At 40.3% G+C, this 19,897-nt stretch overlaps 2 protein-coding genes across 2 annotated transcripts; both read left to right on the forward strand.

The window, feature by feature from the left end:
* Positions 1-346: 346 nt before the first annotated feature.
* Positions 347-13,699, forward strand: nprl2 (NPR2 like, GATOR1 complex subunit). The gene is made up of 11 exons (XM_073468330.1): positions 347-736; positions 1,918-2,009; positions 2,140-2,308; positions 2,419-2,527; positions 4,154-4,290; positions 4,516-4,613; positions 4,961-4,997; positions 12,756-12,849; positions 12,934-13,051; positions 13,155-13,297; positions 13,373-13,699. Exons 1-11 carry the CDS (start codon positions 656-658, stop codon positions 13,438-13,440), a joined length of 1,146 nt encoding a protein of 381 aa, XP_073324431.1. The 5' UTR covers positions 347-655; the 3' UTR covers positions 13,441-13,699.
* A 646-nt stretch (positions 13,700-14,345) lies between these two features.
* Positions 14,346-19,321, forward strand: zmynd10 (zinc finger, MYND-type containing 10). Its single transcript, XM_073469082.1, is given in 13 exon segments — positions 14,346-14,434; positions 15,460-15,568; positions 15,653-15,769; positions 15,854-15,907; positions 16,080-16,232; positions 16,348-16,436; positions 17,147-17,241; positions 17,671-17,843; positions 18,250-18,375; positions 18,461-18,546; positions 18,548-18,580; positions 18,695-18,820; positions 19,222-19,321. Coding segments are annotated over 13 exon segments (1,350 nt in total).
* The last annotated feature ends 576 nt before the right edge of the window (positions 19,322-19,897 follow it).

Raw genomic sequence — 19,897 nt, forward strand, 5'->3', positions numbered from 1 at the left:
AATCGAGTGGCTTTGTGTGTGTTTTTTACATTATATTACCTAAATAATCTTAATTGTGATCACAAGCATAATATATACCAATGTTAGCTTTGGTATCAACCTCAAAATACATGAAAAACACTGATCCCCCCACAAAATAATGCAATTGTAGATGTTCTAAGGTTGTGGAAGACACTCACAACAAATACTGTGCTATTATTATTTGTCGTTTGTTGTGGGGAAAAAAATAAATAAATAAAAATACATCCTTCACAATCTATGTAAATATTTAGGACGGCCGTTAGTTGCATTGGTAAATTACGAGCAGCCCGTGAACTCATCAATATTGTTGTTCCTCAGTCTGGTGTGCATGAATGTGCCGACTATTTGGAGAGTTGTTGGATAGTTAACTACTTGTTTGACAGCATTTTTGTCAAAGTACAGTGACAACACATTTTTTTGGACGTTGTCCAGACGTCAGACTTGCTAAACGTGTTTCACGGGAGGTCACTAGTTTGTTTTTCAACGTTAAAACTGGAAGCTAGCAGCTAGCTTCATATGCTAAATAACAGCTGAGGCAGACACAGTTCAGTGTCCTCTCAAACTGAAAGGTCTTGGTTAAAGTTAGTTAATGTGCTAAATTCTCTGTGATAAGGTTCATCTGACAGAAAGGCCTATGATGGGCATGACCACCCGGATAGAGTGTATATTCTTCAGTGAGTTTCACCCCACCCTGGGTCCAAAGATTACATATCAGGTAGGTGCAAATCATGATTTTATTGGGGTTTAGCTTCACAGTTTACCATCTCTGACAAGTGGGGTCAAGAAAATGACCACAAGTGTTTTACAAGTTACTGTGATCACCACCAGCATCGCAAAATTATCCGAGTTATGATAGTAAACCTTTGGAAGGAGAAACTTAAAGTACAGGGAAATGTAATTGTAATATGTGCTGTTTTTCATTTTATAAATATATATATGTGGAAAACGTTTTCAAAAAAGTGTTTTCTAAATAATTATTATACATTTTGGCTAATAGTTCCAGTGTTTGAGGTCAAATAAGGCCTCATGTCAATCTCAAGAGGTGTATTTCTTCACTCTTCAGCATAATATACGACAGTAATCAGCAGTGATTGAATGTGACTAATTACATTTACTCAAGAACTGTATTTAAGTCCATTTTTGAGGTACATTTTCTTCTACTTTATACTTCCACTTCATTACTTTCTGTAGGCAAATATTGTACTTTTACTCCACTGCATTTATTTGATAACTTTAGTTACTTTGCAGATTGCATTCTGCATCGTTTTTAAATCAATTTATTTGATCAGTGATTGGATCAAAAACAAAATGACACACTGATTCAGATTATAAAAAATGCTGAATATCAGATCACATAATTGGCCAGGTCAATTATTGGCTGACCCTCAAAGCACAAAAGTAAATGTATGTATAATTTACTTTTACTTGTACTTTCGATACTTAAGTACATTTATTGCCCGAAAATTACTTTTGATACTTAAGTACATTTGATATCAGATACTGTAGGATACTCAAGTACTATTCATATGGGTGACTTTTACTTCGACCAAAGCAATAATTTAACATGATATCTTTACTTTTACTCCTCACTTTTTATGACACAGGTGATCACTCTCCATTTCTTTTAAACATCATTAAGGCGTATCCCGGAGTTAATTGTGCATAGATTTGGATCCTATTTGTCTGAATTAACCTCTAAAAGTGTTTAAATTTGTCACATCCTTCAAAAACATGCACTGTAACCTTGAAACACAATCAGTGATGGTACACAGGTATTTAATCCATCTTAGTATTCTTATGATATTGACTTTGGAAGTGAAAGTACATGATCCTCTTAGTGTTTATCGTATGGGATGCATTTTGTCATACAGTGTCCCCTATGTCCTCTCTCTACAGGTCCCAGAAGAATACATTTCACGGGAGTTGTTTGACACCGTTCAGGTTTATATCATCACCAAGCCAGAACTGCAAAACAAATTGATTACAGTGTATGTGAACTAGCACTCCTCTTCTGTGTCTTTACCATAATTAAATTAGTTTTTCACCTTGAGATCTGTGTTTTGTATGTTGTTCTTGTTCACTATCAAACTCTCCTCTGTGCTCTTTATGTGATTTTAGCACTGCCATGGGAAAAAAGTTAATAGGGTGTCCTGTGTGCATCGAACATAAAAAGTACAGCCGAAATGCCCTCCTGTTTAACCTTGGCCTCGTTTGTGATGCCCAGACCAACACATGTGCCCTCGAGCCGATTGTCAAGAAGCTGTCAGGGTACCTCACAACTCTGGAGGTAGTGAATAATCCATATTTACATCTGTACTCATCACATGTGATTGCTTGATAGTTGATAGTTGTATAATTTTGAGTAATGAGTCTTCTTAAATCTCTTTTGTGTTGCAGCTGGAGAGTGGCTTTATATTCAACGAGGAGAGCAAACAGAAACTTTTACCCATAATGTCGACCTTGTTGGAAGAACTCAACGCCACAGGAGCCTGCACTTTACCCATAGGTATTAGTTTGTGTTTTACTGTGTGTATTCCTGTTGTATCTGTGGCAAACAACCACCTCTGCTCTTTAAAACGCATCCTGAACATGGTGGTGAAATACAAATTATGTGTGTGCTACAGGTCTAAAGGACCAAAAGTGTATTGAGAAAGTCTCTTATTCAGCTGCTCATTTTGTATGTTTGAAGATATTGTTGCAGCAGCACCGAAGTCGTTGACCAAAAGCCACCCAAATTGAATTTAGTAATACTTTGGTTTGATTGAAGTCCCAAGACACAGTGGTGCTGCTGTGTAAGCAGTTGTGTAAAAAGTGTGCTGCAAATTTTAGTTTAACACATGCTCAATGATCATTAATGAGGCTTTTTTTGGAGTTCAGAGCCGGGCTGGTTATGGTAAGTTCATGCAGTTGTCAGGATTTTCAAAAATAAGAATAATAATGATAATAATGATAATACAAACAATAATACATTTCATTTAATGTTGATGTTCACGTTCCTGAAATAGTGTGAGGAGAGTAATACATTTAATTTTAAAACCCATATTAAAGAAAAGGGAAACAAATATAGGTGCAAAAGATTTATTTACAATATAAACAAAAAGGATACACTAAAACTATGAAAAAACAAACTTCTTCAGAAATAAAGAGGCTGATCTGTCTACAACAGATGCGAACATAAGGAGTTAAATTATATTCAAGGCGAAACTCGAGATTAAATATCACCACCCTCCCTCCAAAGAAGACAGTACCTACCGATTACACTGTATACCACACAAGCACAAGGTTGCAACCAACACGCAGCAACCGCTGCCATCTGGCCCACTGGCACCCTTGTGAGTCTCTCCTCAGGCCTAGTGCTGCATTCCAGACAACTCGGGACTTGAAAATGTCTGTAGTTGTATTAGAAAAAGTACAATGTAACGCAACTCGAAGTTGGAATTCCTTCTTGTAAACTCAGGACAAATCCATCTGTCCCGACCTCATGAGAGAGCAGCTGTCTGACGTCACACAAAAATGTCACCACCCATGGGAAGGGGGAAGGACATATTTGGTGATGAAACGTTTAGGTATCTTTCCAAGTATGAAAGTGCAGTAAGATATAATGTATAATGGCGTTTGTTACCTCATGTGTCGGCTTCCTCCTCTTGTTTCGTTTATACATGCAACAAGGCTACTCTGCTGAGGGTTCAGTTTTCTCGCTCGGGACATCATTTTGTTTGTTTGTTTGTTTGTTTTCTTTATTTTCACTTTATTGCATATAGCCCCCGACGTTGTTTGTAACGCAGCATAAAAGCCTCCATGCCTGGATTGGTGAGGGCATCAGTTGTGATCCGCCACACACTGTAGGCATGGAGGTGGAAAAGGGCAGAAGCTGGAGCAGAGAGGACAACACACATGCTACCATAGCACTATGGCCTTAACAGCGCCTTTCGTGGCACTCAGGGTCACATTACATCATAAAAATCATACAATTAAAGAACAAAGCACCAGCGATAAACCATCAGTACAGTAAAAACTAACAAAGCATAGTTCAGCAAATTAGTTAGACAATTGCAGTGTGGTAAAAAAGGGGATGTAACCTTGTTTGAAAAGATCTCATCTAGTCTCTTTTTCTGTCTTGTGTCTGTATCAGACGATTCCAACACCATGCACCTGAAGCTGATCCAGCTGCGAAAGGACCCTCCGATTGTCCAGGAGTACGATGTCCCTGTGTTCACCCAGTGCAAAGACCATTTTATCAAATCTCAGTGGGATCTCACCACTCAACAGGTAGGTAGGCCCTGTGGCTGATATCAAGGTATGTCTTGATAAGAAATGTGCCACAGTTCCTAGAAGCACCAGGAGAAAGATTAGAGATTAAAGGCCTGTTATCAGCCGCAGTGATATTCGTTTTGGATCACATCTGTTATTTTATGTGCAGGATACAGTGCCATATATTGGTACAATAAAGTATTATTGCTGCTATAACGTTCTACTGTATATTGTGTACTGCAGATCCTGCCATATATTGATGGATTTAGACACATCCAGAAAATCTCTGCTGAAGCTGACGTAGAGCTGAATCTGGTTCGCATTGCTGTGCAGAATCTCCTGTGAGTACATTTCAGTGAATAAAGGGCAACACACACCAGCAGCTGCTGACGCCTGTCAAAACACCCTCATCCACTGTTCTCTATCTACAGTACGCCCAAACACAGATAGTGTCTTCAGATAAGGTAGTTGTGAGGCACATCATGAGCTTAAAATTGATCAGCTTAAACTTTTACACTATTTCTCAGTGTTCATGGCTGTGTGCTCTTCAGGAAAGCCATCATTTTATCACATCTGCTGTTTTCTAAATAAGCGATGCTTCATGACTCTGCTAGTGTCTGTTGAGACTTTCTTTTCCAAAATAAACCAAAGTGGTACTATGAACTGAAATCCTCCTTTTCCTTCGCAGGTACTATGGTGTTGTGACCTTGGTTTCCATTTTTCAGGTAATAAACCAAATCCAGACAGCAAAACATTGTTTGTGAAATGAGCGTCAATGTTGTCGTGCTGCTATTTTGATGGAATATTATATTACGGGCCACCAAATGTTACAAGGAAAAGTCGTAATATTTTGTGTTCAAATCTTAAGTTTATGAGAAAAATGTAATATTTTGAGAAAAAAGTCGTTATTTGGGAAGGCTTAGAATTCAGGTCATCCACATTTTTAATTTTGTTTGGTTTATCCTCACCTTAATAAGTAAGGTTCAAGGTGATATACAGTATTTGTTATTATACAACAGAGTTTCAAAACGAAATTAAAGTTTGTAATTCCTTCATGCTACACTAACATAGAACATACACAGTGATTTAGGCTATAAATGTATCTACATAAACACGTATACACCCAGGAAATGATTCTGTAGTGAAGGTAAACAGCAGCAAGAAGCTGGTGATGATGACATGGTCAGCATCCAGTTCGACATCAGGTAAACACTGTCCATCAACTTTGACCGGTTTGGGCACAGAGCATCAAATACGTGAACACAGAGTCCACCTCTTCTCATCCTGCGAAGACGGGCGTGATTGCATTTAAAAAATAATGATGTTATTGTCAAGTTCTCTCTGAAGTTTGTTTCTCTGAATGACTGAGATCCTCCATGTCATCACAGGTGCTCCAAATCAGTCACAATGACTGATGATCAAGTAACCAGCAGCCAGTTTGCTGCTGCTGGTGCACTCTGGGAAGTGTAGTTGACCCATTCCTGAGATTCAGCTCAACACCTCCCACTTGAGCTCCTGGTTTTTTCAAACCCAGAGAGGTCACACAAGCCCTTTACACCTCTGCTTGTTCTTCAGTGGGGAGTAGAATGACAAGGCGTCTGACATCTATATGAAGAATTGTGGCTGGGATTTTGGTTTGGAATTTCACCTGTCCAAGCTGCACATATTCTTCAAAAAGCTGTATGGCTTCTTCTCTGAGGCTTTCTGAGAGAGGTTGGTCCCAGGTTTCTTGGGTTAGTTTCCCACCCCCTCCCTCTTGGAATGCTTTTCTAACAAGAATTGCTCCCTTCTGTTTGGCAGGTGTAACTAAGCCAATTGGGTCGTACAGTCCAGCTACTTGGCTTAAGAGAGCCCTCCTAGTCAGTGGATTAGGTGTCTCAGTTCTCACCTCCTCCTTGAGAAGATCTTTTCCAACTCTCATCTTCTTCTTCCTTTTGGAAAAGTTAACTGAGGTTAACATGTAGAGCTTGTCTTCATCCATTTGGTAACCGATGCCCAAGGCTTTGTTGTCTTCGTCCCTCATTTGATTTGGAAGAATTAAGGTTCTACCTTGTTTCTTTGTTCGAACCTCCGTCTCCACTCCTTGCCTCCCACTTTGCCCTGACCTGACCCATGCTTTGAGGAAGAAACCTCCAGCTTTCAAGATCTCTTCAACACTTGCTGTGATTTTGTCAAGTCTATTTAGGTCATTGTGGGAGGTTAAGAGGTCATCCACATAACTGTCCTCTTCAATGACTCTGCGTTCATCCTCCAAGTGAATAAAGTTAGGCAGGCGTGCTGTTTCCCTCATAGCCAACTGAGCAATGCAACCAGCAGGTCTGTCCCCAATGTTGACTCTGGTAATTGCATATTCACTTATCTTTTCATCTGGGCTGTCCCTCCAGAGGAACCTGTGAAGATGCATCTCACGCTCCTCCAGCCATACAGAGTTGTACATCTTTTTGATGTCTCCTAGAGCTGCATGCATCCCTTCTCTGAACCTCAGCAGAACAGCTCTGATAGGGTTGAGAACGTCTGGTCCCTTCAGAAGATGATCATTCATACTCACGCCTTTGTATTTCTGGCTACTATTCCATACAATACGAACTGGTGTTGTCACCGAATGAGGGTTTGGCGCCACCAGGTGGCTTACGTACCACACTGGTCCATTCCACTTGTCCATGATGTTGTTGTTGAGTTTTATGGCTGCGCCTCGTTCGACCATCTCATGGATCTGGGTAGCATATGCGACTTTCCAGTCTGGCTCTCTGCTTAGTTGCTTTTCCATCCTTAAGAAACAAGCCTGGACTGCACCTTTGTTGTTTGGGAGAGAGGCTGGATCTACTGTCCAAGGATACTTTGCATCCCAATGTGGAGCTGATGTGTGAGCATCCCCCTTCTTGTAGGTGAGGCCTCCTTTAATGATCTCAAGCTCCCTCTCCTCTGCCAGGGTCATTTCTTTTCCTCCTGGTGGACAGTTTCCACATCGGCATCCTCCACATCTTGGCTCACATGCAGCCCCGATGCTGTCCCAGTGCCACCACTCAAGGAACTCCCGGTTACTGGCAGCTGTAAATTTGGTCTGAGCCATATCCTCCTGCTGTAGCTGGGCTGTGTCAGTTCTTGGACTTGTGATTTCTTGATATTTGACAGCTGCTGTCCTCATGGAGCGAGCAAAGTGTGTTTTGGACTCATATGCTGCAACCTCCACTTCTTCAAACAAGTCGGGATGTGCTCCACCCACTGTCTTCCCCAATGGACCCTCCCACAAGACAAGGTCTCCGATGATTTTTATCCTCTGGGGAGCGAGTCTTCCCTCTCGGTGGCTAATGAGAAGTTCGATCTCTTCTGGCCTTTCCAATTCTTTAAGTTTGACTTCTGGGAAGAATTTTTTCAACTTCTCAGGTTCAATTACTTGATGCACTCTGGCTATTTCATCCAAGCCGTAGCAGACCATTTCATGAGCTCTCTCTGTTCCTTTAGGAGTCTTGACTCTGACTTTGAGGAGATACCTTTGTGTGTTCACCTCCATGGTCATTCCACCAACCCCATGCACAACTAAAGTTATTTTCTCACTTCTTAACCTCAGTCTTTCAGCAGCCTTATGGGTGATGTAGTTTGTATCTGACGCAAGGTCAATTAAAGTCCCAATCTTCTGCCCTGCGTTTGCAGTGACTTGCATCAACATCATGACAACAGGAAGTTCACAGAGCCCATTTCTCTGCAGTAGCTCAGACTGGCCTGAAGCATCAAGTGACGCTGCGGTTTTGTTGGACAGGTGAAATTCCACAGGAGCCTCACACCAGCTGGCTGGAAAGGGAAACCTTGGGGCATCACATTCTCTGATGGAAGTGACAAAACCTATGGAGCTGTGATGTACTTAAGATGGGAGACAAGTCAAGGCACTGAGGTTCGATTTGTTGAATCAAAAGCCAAGCTGACACCCCTGGATCAGAAGGGAGAAGCTGTAAAAGCTGAGATCTGTGGCGCTGTCTTCGCAGCCAGGATCAGGAAGTATGTGGAAAAGCATGCTCGAATGAAGATCGAGAGATGGTTCCATCTACTTGACAGTCAAACAGTCTTGGGAGCCATTCAAAGAGTCAGTTATGGGTACAAAACCTTCTTTGCAAATAGAGTGGGTGAAATCCAGAAGGCTGGACCAGTGCAAGACTGGTGGTGGATCCGTGGAGACCTGAACATAGCTGACATCATAACAAGAGGGGGCGCTCCTGAAGATTTAAAGGAGAATTCCACATGGCAAAATGGACCAGAGTTCCTGATGTGGCCAGTGGAGGAGTGGCCTATAAAATCAGCTGGAGAGGTTGCAGCTCATGCCAGGGAGACTGTAAACAAGCTCCAGAGGAAGGCATTCTCAGGTGCATTAACAAGAGCTCAAGCCAGAAGGAGTCAGCAGAAAGAAAACCTACAAGCCACTCAGGAAAGTCCAAAGAGTGAAACTCAAGAGGAAAAACCTGTGGTAAACCCAATTCTTCTTCTAAGAAGGAAGCCCACTGGTTGGGTTAAAGATCTTGTGGAAGTGAGAAGATTCAGTAGCCTATTCAAACTGGTGAGAGTCATTGCATGGGTTTGTCTAGCTGCCAAGCAGTGGCTGAAGAGGAAGTGCCGGACCCCGAAACAGTCAAAGTGGGAGGTAACATCACCCAAGCAAGCTGTGCTGACTGTCAAAGAACATGAAGATGCACTCAAAGACCTCTTCCTCGCAGCTCAAAAAGATACAGCTTTTTCAGACACAACTCTAAGCAGACTGGCAGTATACAAAGATGTGAACTCTGGACTGCTAGTTTGTGGAGGCAGAATTCAGATGTTCAACGAAGATAAGACAGCAGTGCCAGTTTTACCATGTGAAGCATGGGTGTCTACATTGCTGGCACAAGAATCCCACAAAAGCAAACAGTGAAAGAACCAAGAGGCTCCAAACCAAAATCCCAGCCACAATTCTTCATAGAGATGTCAGACGCCTTGTCATTCTACTTCCCACTGAAGAACAAGCAGAGGTGTAAAGGGCTTGTGTGACCTCTCTGGGTTTGAAAAAACCAGGAGCTCAAGTGGGAGGTGTTGAGCTGAATCTCAGGAATGGGTCAACTACACTTCCCAGAGTGCACCAGCAGCAGCAAACTGGCTGCTGGTTACTTGATCATCAGTCATTGTGACTGATTTGGAGCACCTGTGATGACATGGAGGATCTCAGTCATTCAGAGAAACAAACTTCAGAGAGAAGAAGCGGCAAGTTCACTCAAAGGTTCAGTCTAAAGACGCCAATGGTCGGTGAAATGTTTATTTAATTTCATGGTGTTTGAAATGCTGCTCAATATGTTCAAGTTTATGTTAACTGTAGATTGGTTAAGAAACACATTGCAGCAGTGACTTAATTGATTTTGTGGTAAATGAGTTTGTGCTAAAACAATATATCATTTTGAGTTTGGAAAACTAGTATACGGTACAAAAGGATAATACAAAGTTAAAAATGTTAAAATTCTGTTAAATGTTAAAACTTTACTAAAAATTTGGGAAATTCATTTAAAATGCTTAATTGAATATTTAAGTTCATTTGAAATGTTTAGTTAAATGTTTGGATTCATTTAAAATGTTTAATTAAATGTTTGAATACATTTTAAATGTTTGAATTCATTTAAAATATTTAATTGTTTGAATTCATCTAAAGTTCATTAAAAATGTTTAATTAAAATGTTAACTTTTGTTTCTGTCTTTAAAGGTTTACAACCTAATTAACTGAAAAGACCAATCGACTGACAAAGCCAAAAGGAAAATAAAAGATTGAGTCACAAATTTGAGTTGTCCCTGTGTCCTTTGGAAATTGAACTGGAGGAGAACTTGACAGTTTCAGGTAGCTTAAGTCTTTTGAACTTTCTACAGAAGAAGATTTTGTTGTTGTGCCCACTATCACCACAGACACCACATACATCATCAAGCTCTTCTTTCTTTGTGGTTTTTGTTGAGGCAATCTTTCTGTCATACTTCTTGTCTGAACGATCTGATTTCTCCATCTTCTCCACAGTTCTGAGCTGTTCAAGTCTCTCTAGTATTTCTTCTTGACTTTTCAGGAACTTCAGGAGCATGTTAAAGTGGTTGTCTGATGTGACATTGTTTCTGGGTTCAACCATGAACATCAACCAGTCTCTTTTAATAAAGTCAGGCAACTTGCTTTCAATGGATCTAATTACCAGTGGGTTCTTTATGGCTCCAGAGTTTCCTAACTCTGTGAGATCTGCTAGGGCCTTCTCCACTGACTGTATGAGGTCAATGATCTTTCTTGGCTGGTTCCCCTTCACATGTGGCATCTTCTCCAGCTCTTCAAGGATTTCCACAGTGATGGTTGACTTGTTGCCATATCGGTTCTCTAGGACTCTGAATATGTCATTGGCAGTGGTGTAGCTTGAAAGTCTGAGGTCTTTTGAGATTTTGTCATCCACACTCTCCAAGAGTTGAATTTTCTTAACTTCAGTTGATCCGGATGGCTCTCCCTGCTTTTGCAGGCTTTCCCAGTCTTTCCTCCATCTGTGATATTCTCTCTTGCTTCCATTGAAGATAGGTAGAGTGGTTGGCTTGATTCTTACTATTGGTGTGGATGTTGCCGGTTGGGGTGGTAGTTTCACTCCTGTGCCTTGCTCTTTGATCGTCCGTGCAGTGGCAAATTCAGCTTTCCTTAATTCAAGCCTGTAGTAGGATGCTCTTACGTCCTTGACTCTTCCATCTAATTCATCCTTTAATTCCACAGGGATCCATCTCTCCCATGTTAACATTGCTGAGATGGCCTCTTTTATTCTCTTGTCCAAGAGAGCGAGGTGCACTTCATAGCCCTCTAAATTGGCACTTTCCACAGGTACATCAGCTGCTTTATCATTGGCTTTTTCTGCTTCCAGGATTGCCACAAGAAGTTCACTTTTCCCATACCTCGACCACAGGTTTGTTTGAACAATGTCTCTTATTTCTGCCAACTTTGTTTCGCCTTCTTTTACAGACCTATCAATGTCGGCCTCTTGCTGTTCATCAAGACCTGCTTCTTCATCCTCAGTCTTAATGTCAGCCTCCAGTCCAATCCTGTAGTCCTCATTGGCATCGAGCATCTTTCTGAAACAGTCTGAAAGCTTATTGAATTCCTCCTTTAACTCCACTTGAAGCATGCTGCTTGCTCCTCTTGAAATGAAGTTGGCTTGTCTGGTGAAGCTGCTTTTTGCAGTGGTCCTCTCCTTCTTGAGCTGCTGGACCGACTTCCCCAGGGCATCTTCCGCCATCTTGACTTCCTCTGCATCAACAGCTTATTTCTGGATCTGAAGCCGTTTATCTTCAGGGCCAGGCCGCTCCGCGTGGTTTACAACTGTCAAGTTCTCTCTGAAGTTTGTTTCTCTGAATGACTGAGATCCTCCATGTCATCACAGGTGCTCCAAATCAGTCACAATGACTGATGATCAAGTAACCAGCAGCCAGTTTGCTGCTGCTGGTGCACTCTGGGAAGTGTAGTTGACCCATTCCTGAGATTCAGCTCAACAGTTATGCATGATGTTATCTTGAGATGATGACAAGTTAATTATGCTGTCATCAAAACAAAATAATCAATCCGTTAACAAAAGAAAACAAAAGGTCATTCATTCTTATGGCTTGTTATCAGAGATTAGCAGTGTCATGCCAGCATGCATAGATGGCATCTTGACAACTGTAGCAACTGATTAAGCTGAAAATGTCAGATCAAGGACTTATTATTGATCAGTGCATTACTGACAGTACTTCGATCTTCCTAATTTGTTTATATACATACTTGATTATACCATAGATGTTGGTAGTTTCTTTTCCTGTTCACTTATGCCAACTAAAACCCCTGTGGTCGTAGCCTACTGGACAGTAGCACACCAGTTTAAAATGACCACACTATGTACGTCTTTCTTTTGCAATCATTGCCCATAATGTAAAAACCCTTATATCAATTTTGTTGTGAAAACTTACAACAAATGCTTTATTTTCATAAAAACTTTGTACAAATTTGTTTTCTTATGATTAATTACCTTGTGATCTCAATAAATCTGCCATTTGTCTCCTCGAGGAAAACAAGGTAATTATCCGATTATCATGAGTTTTGGCTGCTTCTACCCTGAAAATAAAAAAAAAATAAAAAACTTGAGCGTGAGAAAAAGTTATCAACATGGGCAGGGCTGGGAGAGGGTGCCAAGACACATCTTAAGACACATAAACACATAATTCACATACACACACTGTTATGCTGTATTAGCTAGCATATTAGCCAGGTTTTCTAGGTTATCTAGCTATGAGCTATAATTTGTGTAGCATCACAAACACTTTTGAGACAGAAATGTTGTATGTGATAGAGGACTTCTCTTTTCTCAAAATATTACAGCTCTTCTCCTGTTATATTTTTGCTTTTTCTTACAAGTGGCCCTAATTCTCTGTCATAACTATTCAAGGATCCATTTACTTTGTTGATTGTCTTGTGCTGTTTTACCTCCCTTCAGTACTCTAATGTGTACTGCACCACCCCCAAAGTCCAGAGCCTCATAGATGACAAGTCCATTCAGGAGGAGTGCCTCAACTACGTCACTAAGCAGGGTAACTAAGAGTCACGATTGTGGAGCAAAGGTGTTGCTTTGTATTTCATTTTGTGATTGCATCGTTGTCGTCTTTCTGTGTCAGGTCAGAAGCGTGCCAGTCTGAGAGACGTGTTCCAGCTGTACTGTGGTCTGAGTCCAGGAACCACAGTCCGAGACCTTTGTTCTCGCTACTCGCAGCAGCTTCAAAGAGTTGATGAGAGGTCAGCGTCCATCTATTTATCAGTTCCTGAAAAGACTTTATGATTACAGAAAAGTCAGGTCACAGTGACATTTATTCCCATGCGTGTCTTGTCACGTGTTCAGGAGGCTGATCCAGTTTGGACTGATGAAGTCTCTGATTCGACGGCTGCAGAAATATCCTGTGAAGGTGATCCGTGATGAGAGGAGCAGGCCGCCTCGACTCTACACCGGCTGCCATAGTTATGATGAGATCTGCTGCAAAACAGGCAGGTTTTAAAGCTCTCTCTGTTTGTTGACGGATGGGTGAAAACCAGTCTGCTGACAGTGTTATCATTTTACAGGTATCAGCTACCAGGAGCTGGATGAACGCTTGGAAAATGATCCCAACATCGTGGTGTGCTGGAAGTGATGTGAATGAACTGAAAACAGACTGAAAGATACAGAGATGCCTCAACCAAAGATGCCTTCAGTGAGAGGAGAAGCAGTGGGGAGTGAAGTAGTATTTTGTAATTTTTATGTTAGATGTTTCTTTTCTTTTTTTTCTTTTTTTTTTAACTAAAATCCTCTTCATCAAGAATTGACAGTTCTGTTTTGGTCAAGTAAGGAAGGTGATATTTATTAATATTGTACAAAAGAAAATCTGTGATTAATAAAAGAGATTATACCAAGGTGTGACAGTTTTTTCTAAATGCAAAAAACATCTATAATTTTACATTTGATATAATTTTGTAGCCATTAAAAAGATTTAAGCACTTAAACGACTGGATAGAGGAAGACATGTTATCGGATTGTTATCTAATCATTCATTTAAGTTAATTTCTACCTTAGTACTGTACTGTACAGACATGTAGTTTACTTGTGTAGTTAAAGGGTTAATGTCTTCAATTCAGAGGGAAATGTTCTTTTTATGCTACATTTATTTGACAGCTATAGTTACTATTTGTTTAAGGCATTAGTGCATTAATAAATACTTTGATTTTAATACTAGAGGCACATTTTGGTAGAAATTGTAATGTGTTTTTACAGTGTGGCAGGGCTGTTGTCAATGGTCTGGATACCTCCTCCATCATTGTTCATTTAGACCACTTCATGCTCAGCTATCTGTTGGTGTTACATGAAGAAGCACCGCCCCTCTCTGGCGGCAGGGAGGTACTGCGGCGTGTGTGCGCTCGGTTTACAGTAACCATGACTACCAGCCGTGCTAACGACGGGTATCGCAAACAGTAGTTAACTTCAGGAGCAACTTCAAGTGAAGAGAGTGAAACTCATTATATTCGGACTTGATAGCTTGTTGAGTAGTTTTCTAAAAACAAAATGGACACGTCGGTAGTTTTGCCTGTCGAGGCAGAGGGGTTTGTTCAAAGTCTGGAAACTTTCCCTCTCAAGGAGGTGGGCTCTGCGAGGTAAGATGAAGCTGCTAACTTAGTTAGCTACAGCTAATGTTAGCAGACTGTTAGCCATCTACATCCCTAAACACGGTAAAGTACGGCTGTGTAGTATAGCAAGATGTTTGAGAAGAGACTTGCTTTTGTTTTGTTTTTCAGTGGTAGATAGAAGAAGTACTTTAAAATGTAAGTAAAGTAGTTGTACCAGTACAGAAGTATTATCAGCAAAACTCTTTGTTTTCATGACTGAATAAACTGTATAAACAAACTGACCTTAAAGGACAACACTATTTCATACTGTTGTACTTTGTTTATATTTGGCGGACCCTGCCACCTTTCTAGCTTCAAACAGTGTGATAAAAATCAATACTTCTGATTTTGTATTATTACCTCATTAATATTGTAAATATAAAATTATGAGTTTGAATTTCTTCTCCAAAACTACACAATGACCCTTTCATGCTTTACGTGTAAACTACTATCAGGTAGCTTGCAAAATCTGATATTAAACTTTTAACTTTTAGCTTTTTATTGATTAATCTGTTGGTTATTTTCTTGAAAAATCCAGAAAAATAGTGCCAAAACCCAAGATGACCCTCTCTGATGTCAATGTTTTTTCCACAACCCAAAGATATTCATTTTGCTATCATTGATGAGAAGATTGTCAAACTGAATAATCGATTATCAAAATAGTTGGCAATTTATTGCTTAATAATAACAACAAGGCAGTCCAAAGTGCTTTATACAAGGCTCAAAAGCGAAATGAGCAAGATATGAAGTGATAGACCCAACTTTAAATTGATTGCATAAAAAAATTAAGTTCTGAGCATCGATTTCAAAGAACTGAAGTTTGAACAGACCTCAGGTGTGTCTGGGAAGTTTATATCAGATATTTAGTACATAGAATTGATGCTTCTCCATGTTGGCTTGACTCTAGCGACATTTATCAGACGAGACCGTTTTGGACAGTTCATAAAGTAGCAGATCATTAAGTCTAACACTGAACAGTTTCATGATTTTTCTGTGTGTGTGTGTGTTGACAGGTGGTTCAGGCAGCATGAGTACATTGAAAAACTGAACATGCAAGCGATTCTGAATGCTTCTGCCATGCATGATGAGTTCGTCAAGGAGCTCCTGGTATCATGTGGAAAGGTGACTACTACCCCCCTGCTTATGAAGTTAAAATGTCCGTGGCATTTAGACAGAAATCTAACAATATCTAATCCCCCTGTCTAGATACCAGTTCTGGTCCATGAAATGATCCTCATTGAAGTGTGGAAGCAAAAAGTGTTCCCCGTCTTATGTCAGCTGCAGGACTTCAATCCCAAGAACACATTTCATCTTTACATGGTGGTGAGTGCAAAACGAGATGGAACATGATGATCAGCTTGTAGCGCTCATAACTGATTTAATGTTTTCTTTAATGCTCCTTCTTAGATCCACCATGAAGCCACGATCATAAACCTACTTGAAACGATAATGTTTCATAAGGTCAGTGTGTGCACAAATACATAAATTATGCTAATCTGCAGCGTAATTTATATAATTTGAAGCATGGATGTGATCACACAGTTAGGCGGTTTAGACTCTTGGCTCCTTCTGTCTCTAAAGATTGTTTAGAAGTTTTATGTGATGTGTTAAACGAGTTTTGTGTGTTGTGTAGGATTCATGTGAGGCAGCCGATGACTCTGTTCTTGACTTGGTGGATTACTGCCACCGCAAACTCACGCTGCTGGCCAGCAAAGTGATCAGGGAGGGCGTAACAACTCATGACCAACACAACCTGAAAGGGAAAGCAGTTGTTTCCACTATAGAGGTATGAGAGTGTGAGATTATTGCTGCTTTTGTTGGTTTATTTGTTCAGACTGTTGCAGAAGAGTCTTTCTTTCACTTCAATCAATAAGTCACATCATTCTTTTCACTTGGTGAAGGAGGTGCAGGCGCAGAATGCTGCACTTGAGTTTGAAATCTCGCTGAAGGCTGTCTCTGTGCTGCGCTACATCACAGATCACACCGAGAGGTAGGGCAGGATCTGGGATTTGGAGATAATCTGAGAAATCTTTTCATATTTTCAAGCATTTACGCATCATCAAGAGAGCTGCTGACTAATAATTTGATAATCTATCAGTTATTTTTATTAATCATTTTCTTTATAAAAGATGAGACAGTTGTAAAAAAAAAATGCCTTAGAGCTCCAGTGTGTAGGATATAGGGGTATCTATTGGCAGAAATTTAATATAATATTCCCGATTGTGATTTCATGTGTATAATCACCTGCAACTATGAATGGTAGGGAGCAGGGTCCTCTTCCATGGAGTCCGCCATGTTTCACCACTATGTTTCTACAGTAGCCCATAAAGGACAAAACAAACACTGACTGTAGAGAGGCCCTTTTGCATTTTACACTTTTTGTGGGCTTCATGCCTGGAGGGTGAGGACATGGGTATTCATTTGGTTGCAATGTGCAAGCTCGCCACTAGATGCCACTAAATCCTACGAACGGAATTTTCAACCCCTGTTAACATCTTCAACTTGCTTATGTTGTCTGACCAACAGTCTGAACCCCACAGATATTACATTTCTAATAATATTAAACAGAAACAAGCAAAATTCTCAGATTTCACAAACTGGAGTCAGATAAGCTGATTGGTTTTCTGTTAAATGGTATTTACCAGTTGTTTCACCTCTACTGCTGACATATGGAGAGTGCATTTTGTTTTCTCTTTACAGCATCAGTGTCATCAGTCGTATGCTGTGCACCCATAACGTGCCCTGCGTCCTGGTTCAGCTGATTGACTGCTGCCCTTGGAGTCGCTGTAGAGAAGGTATATTACACCTTGCATGAATGCGCAATTCATTTTCATTTCATTCAACGTTTATTTAAATGTCGAAACATAGAGTGCATTAACCTCATTTTCAATTAAGCCAAGAGTACACTGAAAACACGGAAATGATTAACAACACCAGAATACAGCTAAAACAGTTGCATTCAAGAGTGGAGCAGTTTGTAGTCATGTGTTTAAATTGATCCATCAGTGCAATTGTGTTAAGTCTTAATGTGTGTTGTATAAGAAGGTGAAATATGATGGCATGTTGCCATTAAGGGTTTTTAAGGGTTTTTCATGTCCTACTTTTAGAAAAGCACACCCAACCTTTTCACAGAAGATGCAATGATAAGTGTAATAGCTGTCACAAGCTATTGCCTGTTTTCTTTTGCCTAATAATTTGCTTCCTCTCTGTCTCTCCAACTGAAGGCGAGGTAGAAAAGTACATAAATAGCAGATGGCAAAAGATTCCTGTTGAGGACCATTTAAAGATAACAAAACTAGATGGTCAGGTCTGGATTTCACTTTTCAATCTGCTGCTGAGAGAAGACTGCCAGCGGAAATATGACTTCAACAACTTCAACAAGAACCAGCTTCTAAAGGTACACTGCGAATGTTGACTGACTCTTGTAACTCTTGTAAGAGTCTTGTACTAACTGCTTAAGATATTATATTTAATAAACGTGTAATTTGAATTTTGATTCCCATCACCATCCAGGTGGCTACTGTACTGTATATTATCTGTAAACTGAAACTTAGGAAGTGTGTGAGTGCCAGATCATTGTCTTCCAACTTGTTATATCACAGATTCGGAAGATTGTTTTGACTAAGATGTTTCCTCCTATTATACGCTTTCTCATCCTCTTCCTGTGCATTAATTATATAAGCAGAGAGCCTTGTGCATCCTCCTGTTATCACACTGTTTTTTAAAGTGTGTACTCTGCTTAACCCGTTGTAGAAAATTCTGATGGTGTTGATATTCCTGCTGTTGTGTTATTTGTGCTGCAGCTCCGGGGTTTCCTGACCGAGGTATTGATTGATCAGCTGCCAAACCTGGTGGAGCTGCAGCGTTACCTGGCTCATCTTGCCGTTACCGACCCTGCACCTCCAAAAAAAGAGCTCATTTTAGAGCAGGTACGCACTCACAAAGGCCTACATATCTCTAAACCTAAATAACTACACCCCTGTGCATTTACACTCAGCTTTGCTTTATTTATAGGTCCCAGAACTAAGGAACCACATTATGAGGGAGAATTCTGGGAAGTGGAAGGCAATAGCAAAGTATCAAGTGAAAGAAACGTTCAGCCAAAGAAAGTGACCTGAAGCTGCAGGCACAGAGGTAATACTGAAAACACAAGTCTGAATAGTGAAGGTACAGAGGACTCAACTCCATCCATTTGCACTGTGTTTATTATCAAGATACAGTTTTGTTTTTTGTTTGTTTTTTTACCAGGTTGGCCCAGACGTACAACTTAGATGTGATGGAGAGTTTACTCCCCGAGAAGCCAAAGTGTGGGTCCTGTGGCAAAGAGGCTGCAAAGAGATGCTCTAGATGTCAGGGAGAATGGTACTGTCACAGGTAAGACTTACGCAAGTCCAGCAGTAATGCAGACGCTGAACTGGACTGTCTTGGTGAAGAGGGAGCTGAGCCTGAAGGCCAAAGCTTGTGATTTACCTGTTGATTTACTTTCCAATGCTTACCTACTGTCACAAACTTTCTGGAATGACTGAAAGAATAATACTGTGGATTTAAGCTTAATAAATTAATCATCTCAGATGGCTTGAAAACACCAGCGACCAGCTCCTCTGGGCTACCTTGTTTAGCCTGCTCTCACTGCAAACATCCAGACAATGGATGGATGGATATAAGCCTTTGTTCCTACTACAGACATCTGAACCATGACCATCAGACATAGTTTTCTACACTACGTTTTCTGCCGATGTAAAGTCTTATAAAGATCATCTTATGTTTTTTTCCAGAGCATGTCAAGTGAAGCACTGGCCTAAACACAAGAAAGCCTGCCAGCTTATAGCCGAGGCCACAGAGAAGATCCAGAGGGACCTGCAAGTCAACAGCTGAGAGAGACACTGTTACAGCTCATGTATTGACTGGTGGCAGATGGAAGAGGGACTCTGGAATCGCAAGATGGGAGAACAAATAAGCATGTGGATGATGCAAATTTCACTTCCTATACATTTTAAATAAGGAATCTTCTGTCTTTTAGTGCTGGAAAAGTTTATGCCTCTTTACAGACACTTTACTAAAATGTTTGCTCATGGTATAACCTTTGGTATGTTGTTTTAACCGATTATTTAATTCTGTAATAAAATCTTGAGGGGCTTTCTACAGTCATTTTTATACCTACATTTTACACTTGTGATTTGTATCCAACACAGTGGCGCTGTATTCCAGCAGCAAATAAAAATGCTTTAATAACTCCCTCTATCTTGTCTTCTTGCTCAGTGCTATAAAGAACAAAAGCTTGTGGGTATTTTCAAATGACCACCTGTGCTAAAATGTAATATAGTACACATAATATTTCAATATATTAAAAAACATGTACATGTACATGTACATTAGGGTCAAAAAGTCTGAGCATATAATAACATAAAAATTATACATATAGTCATTTTTCATATATGTACATATATACAT

Source organism: Pagrus major, chromosome 6 (genome assembly GCF_040436345.1).
Source record: "Pagrus major chromosome 6, Pma_NU_1.0".
In the NCBI taxonomy this organism is placed as follows: Eukaryota; Metazoa; Chordata; class Actinopteri; order Spariformes; family Sparidae; genus Pagrus; species Pagrus major.

Bases quoted from the DNA above. Each gene is read 5' to 3' on its own strand.
- nprl2 (XM_073468330.1), top strand. From the start codon at position 656: ATGATGGGCATGACCACCCGGATAGAGTGTATATTCTTCAGTGAGTTT. The intron at 4,614-4,960 runs GTGAGTACATTT...TTTCCTTCGCAG, and splicing joins ATTGCTGTGCAGAATCTCCT to GTACTATGGTGTTGTGACCT. The intron at 13,052-13,154 runs GTCAGCGTCCAT...TCACGTGTTCAG, and splicing joins CTTCAAAGAGTTGATGAGAG to GAGGCTGATCCAGTTTGGAC.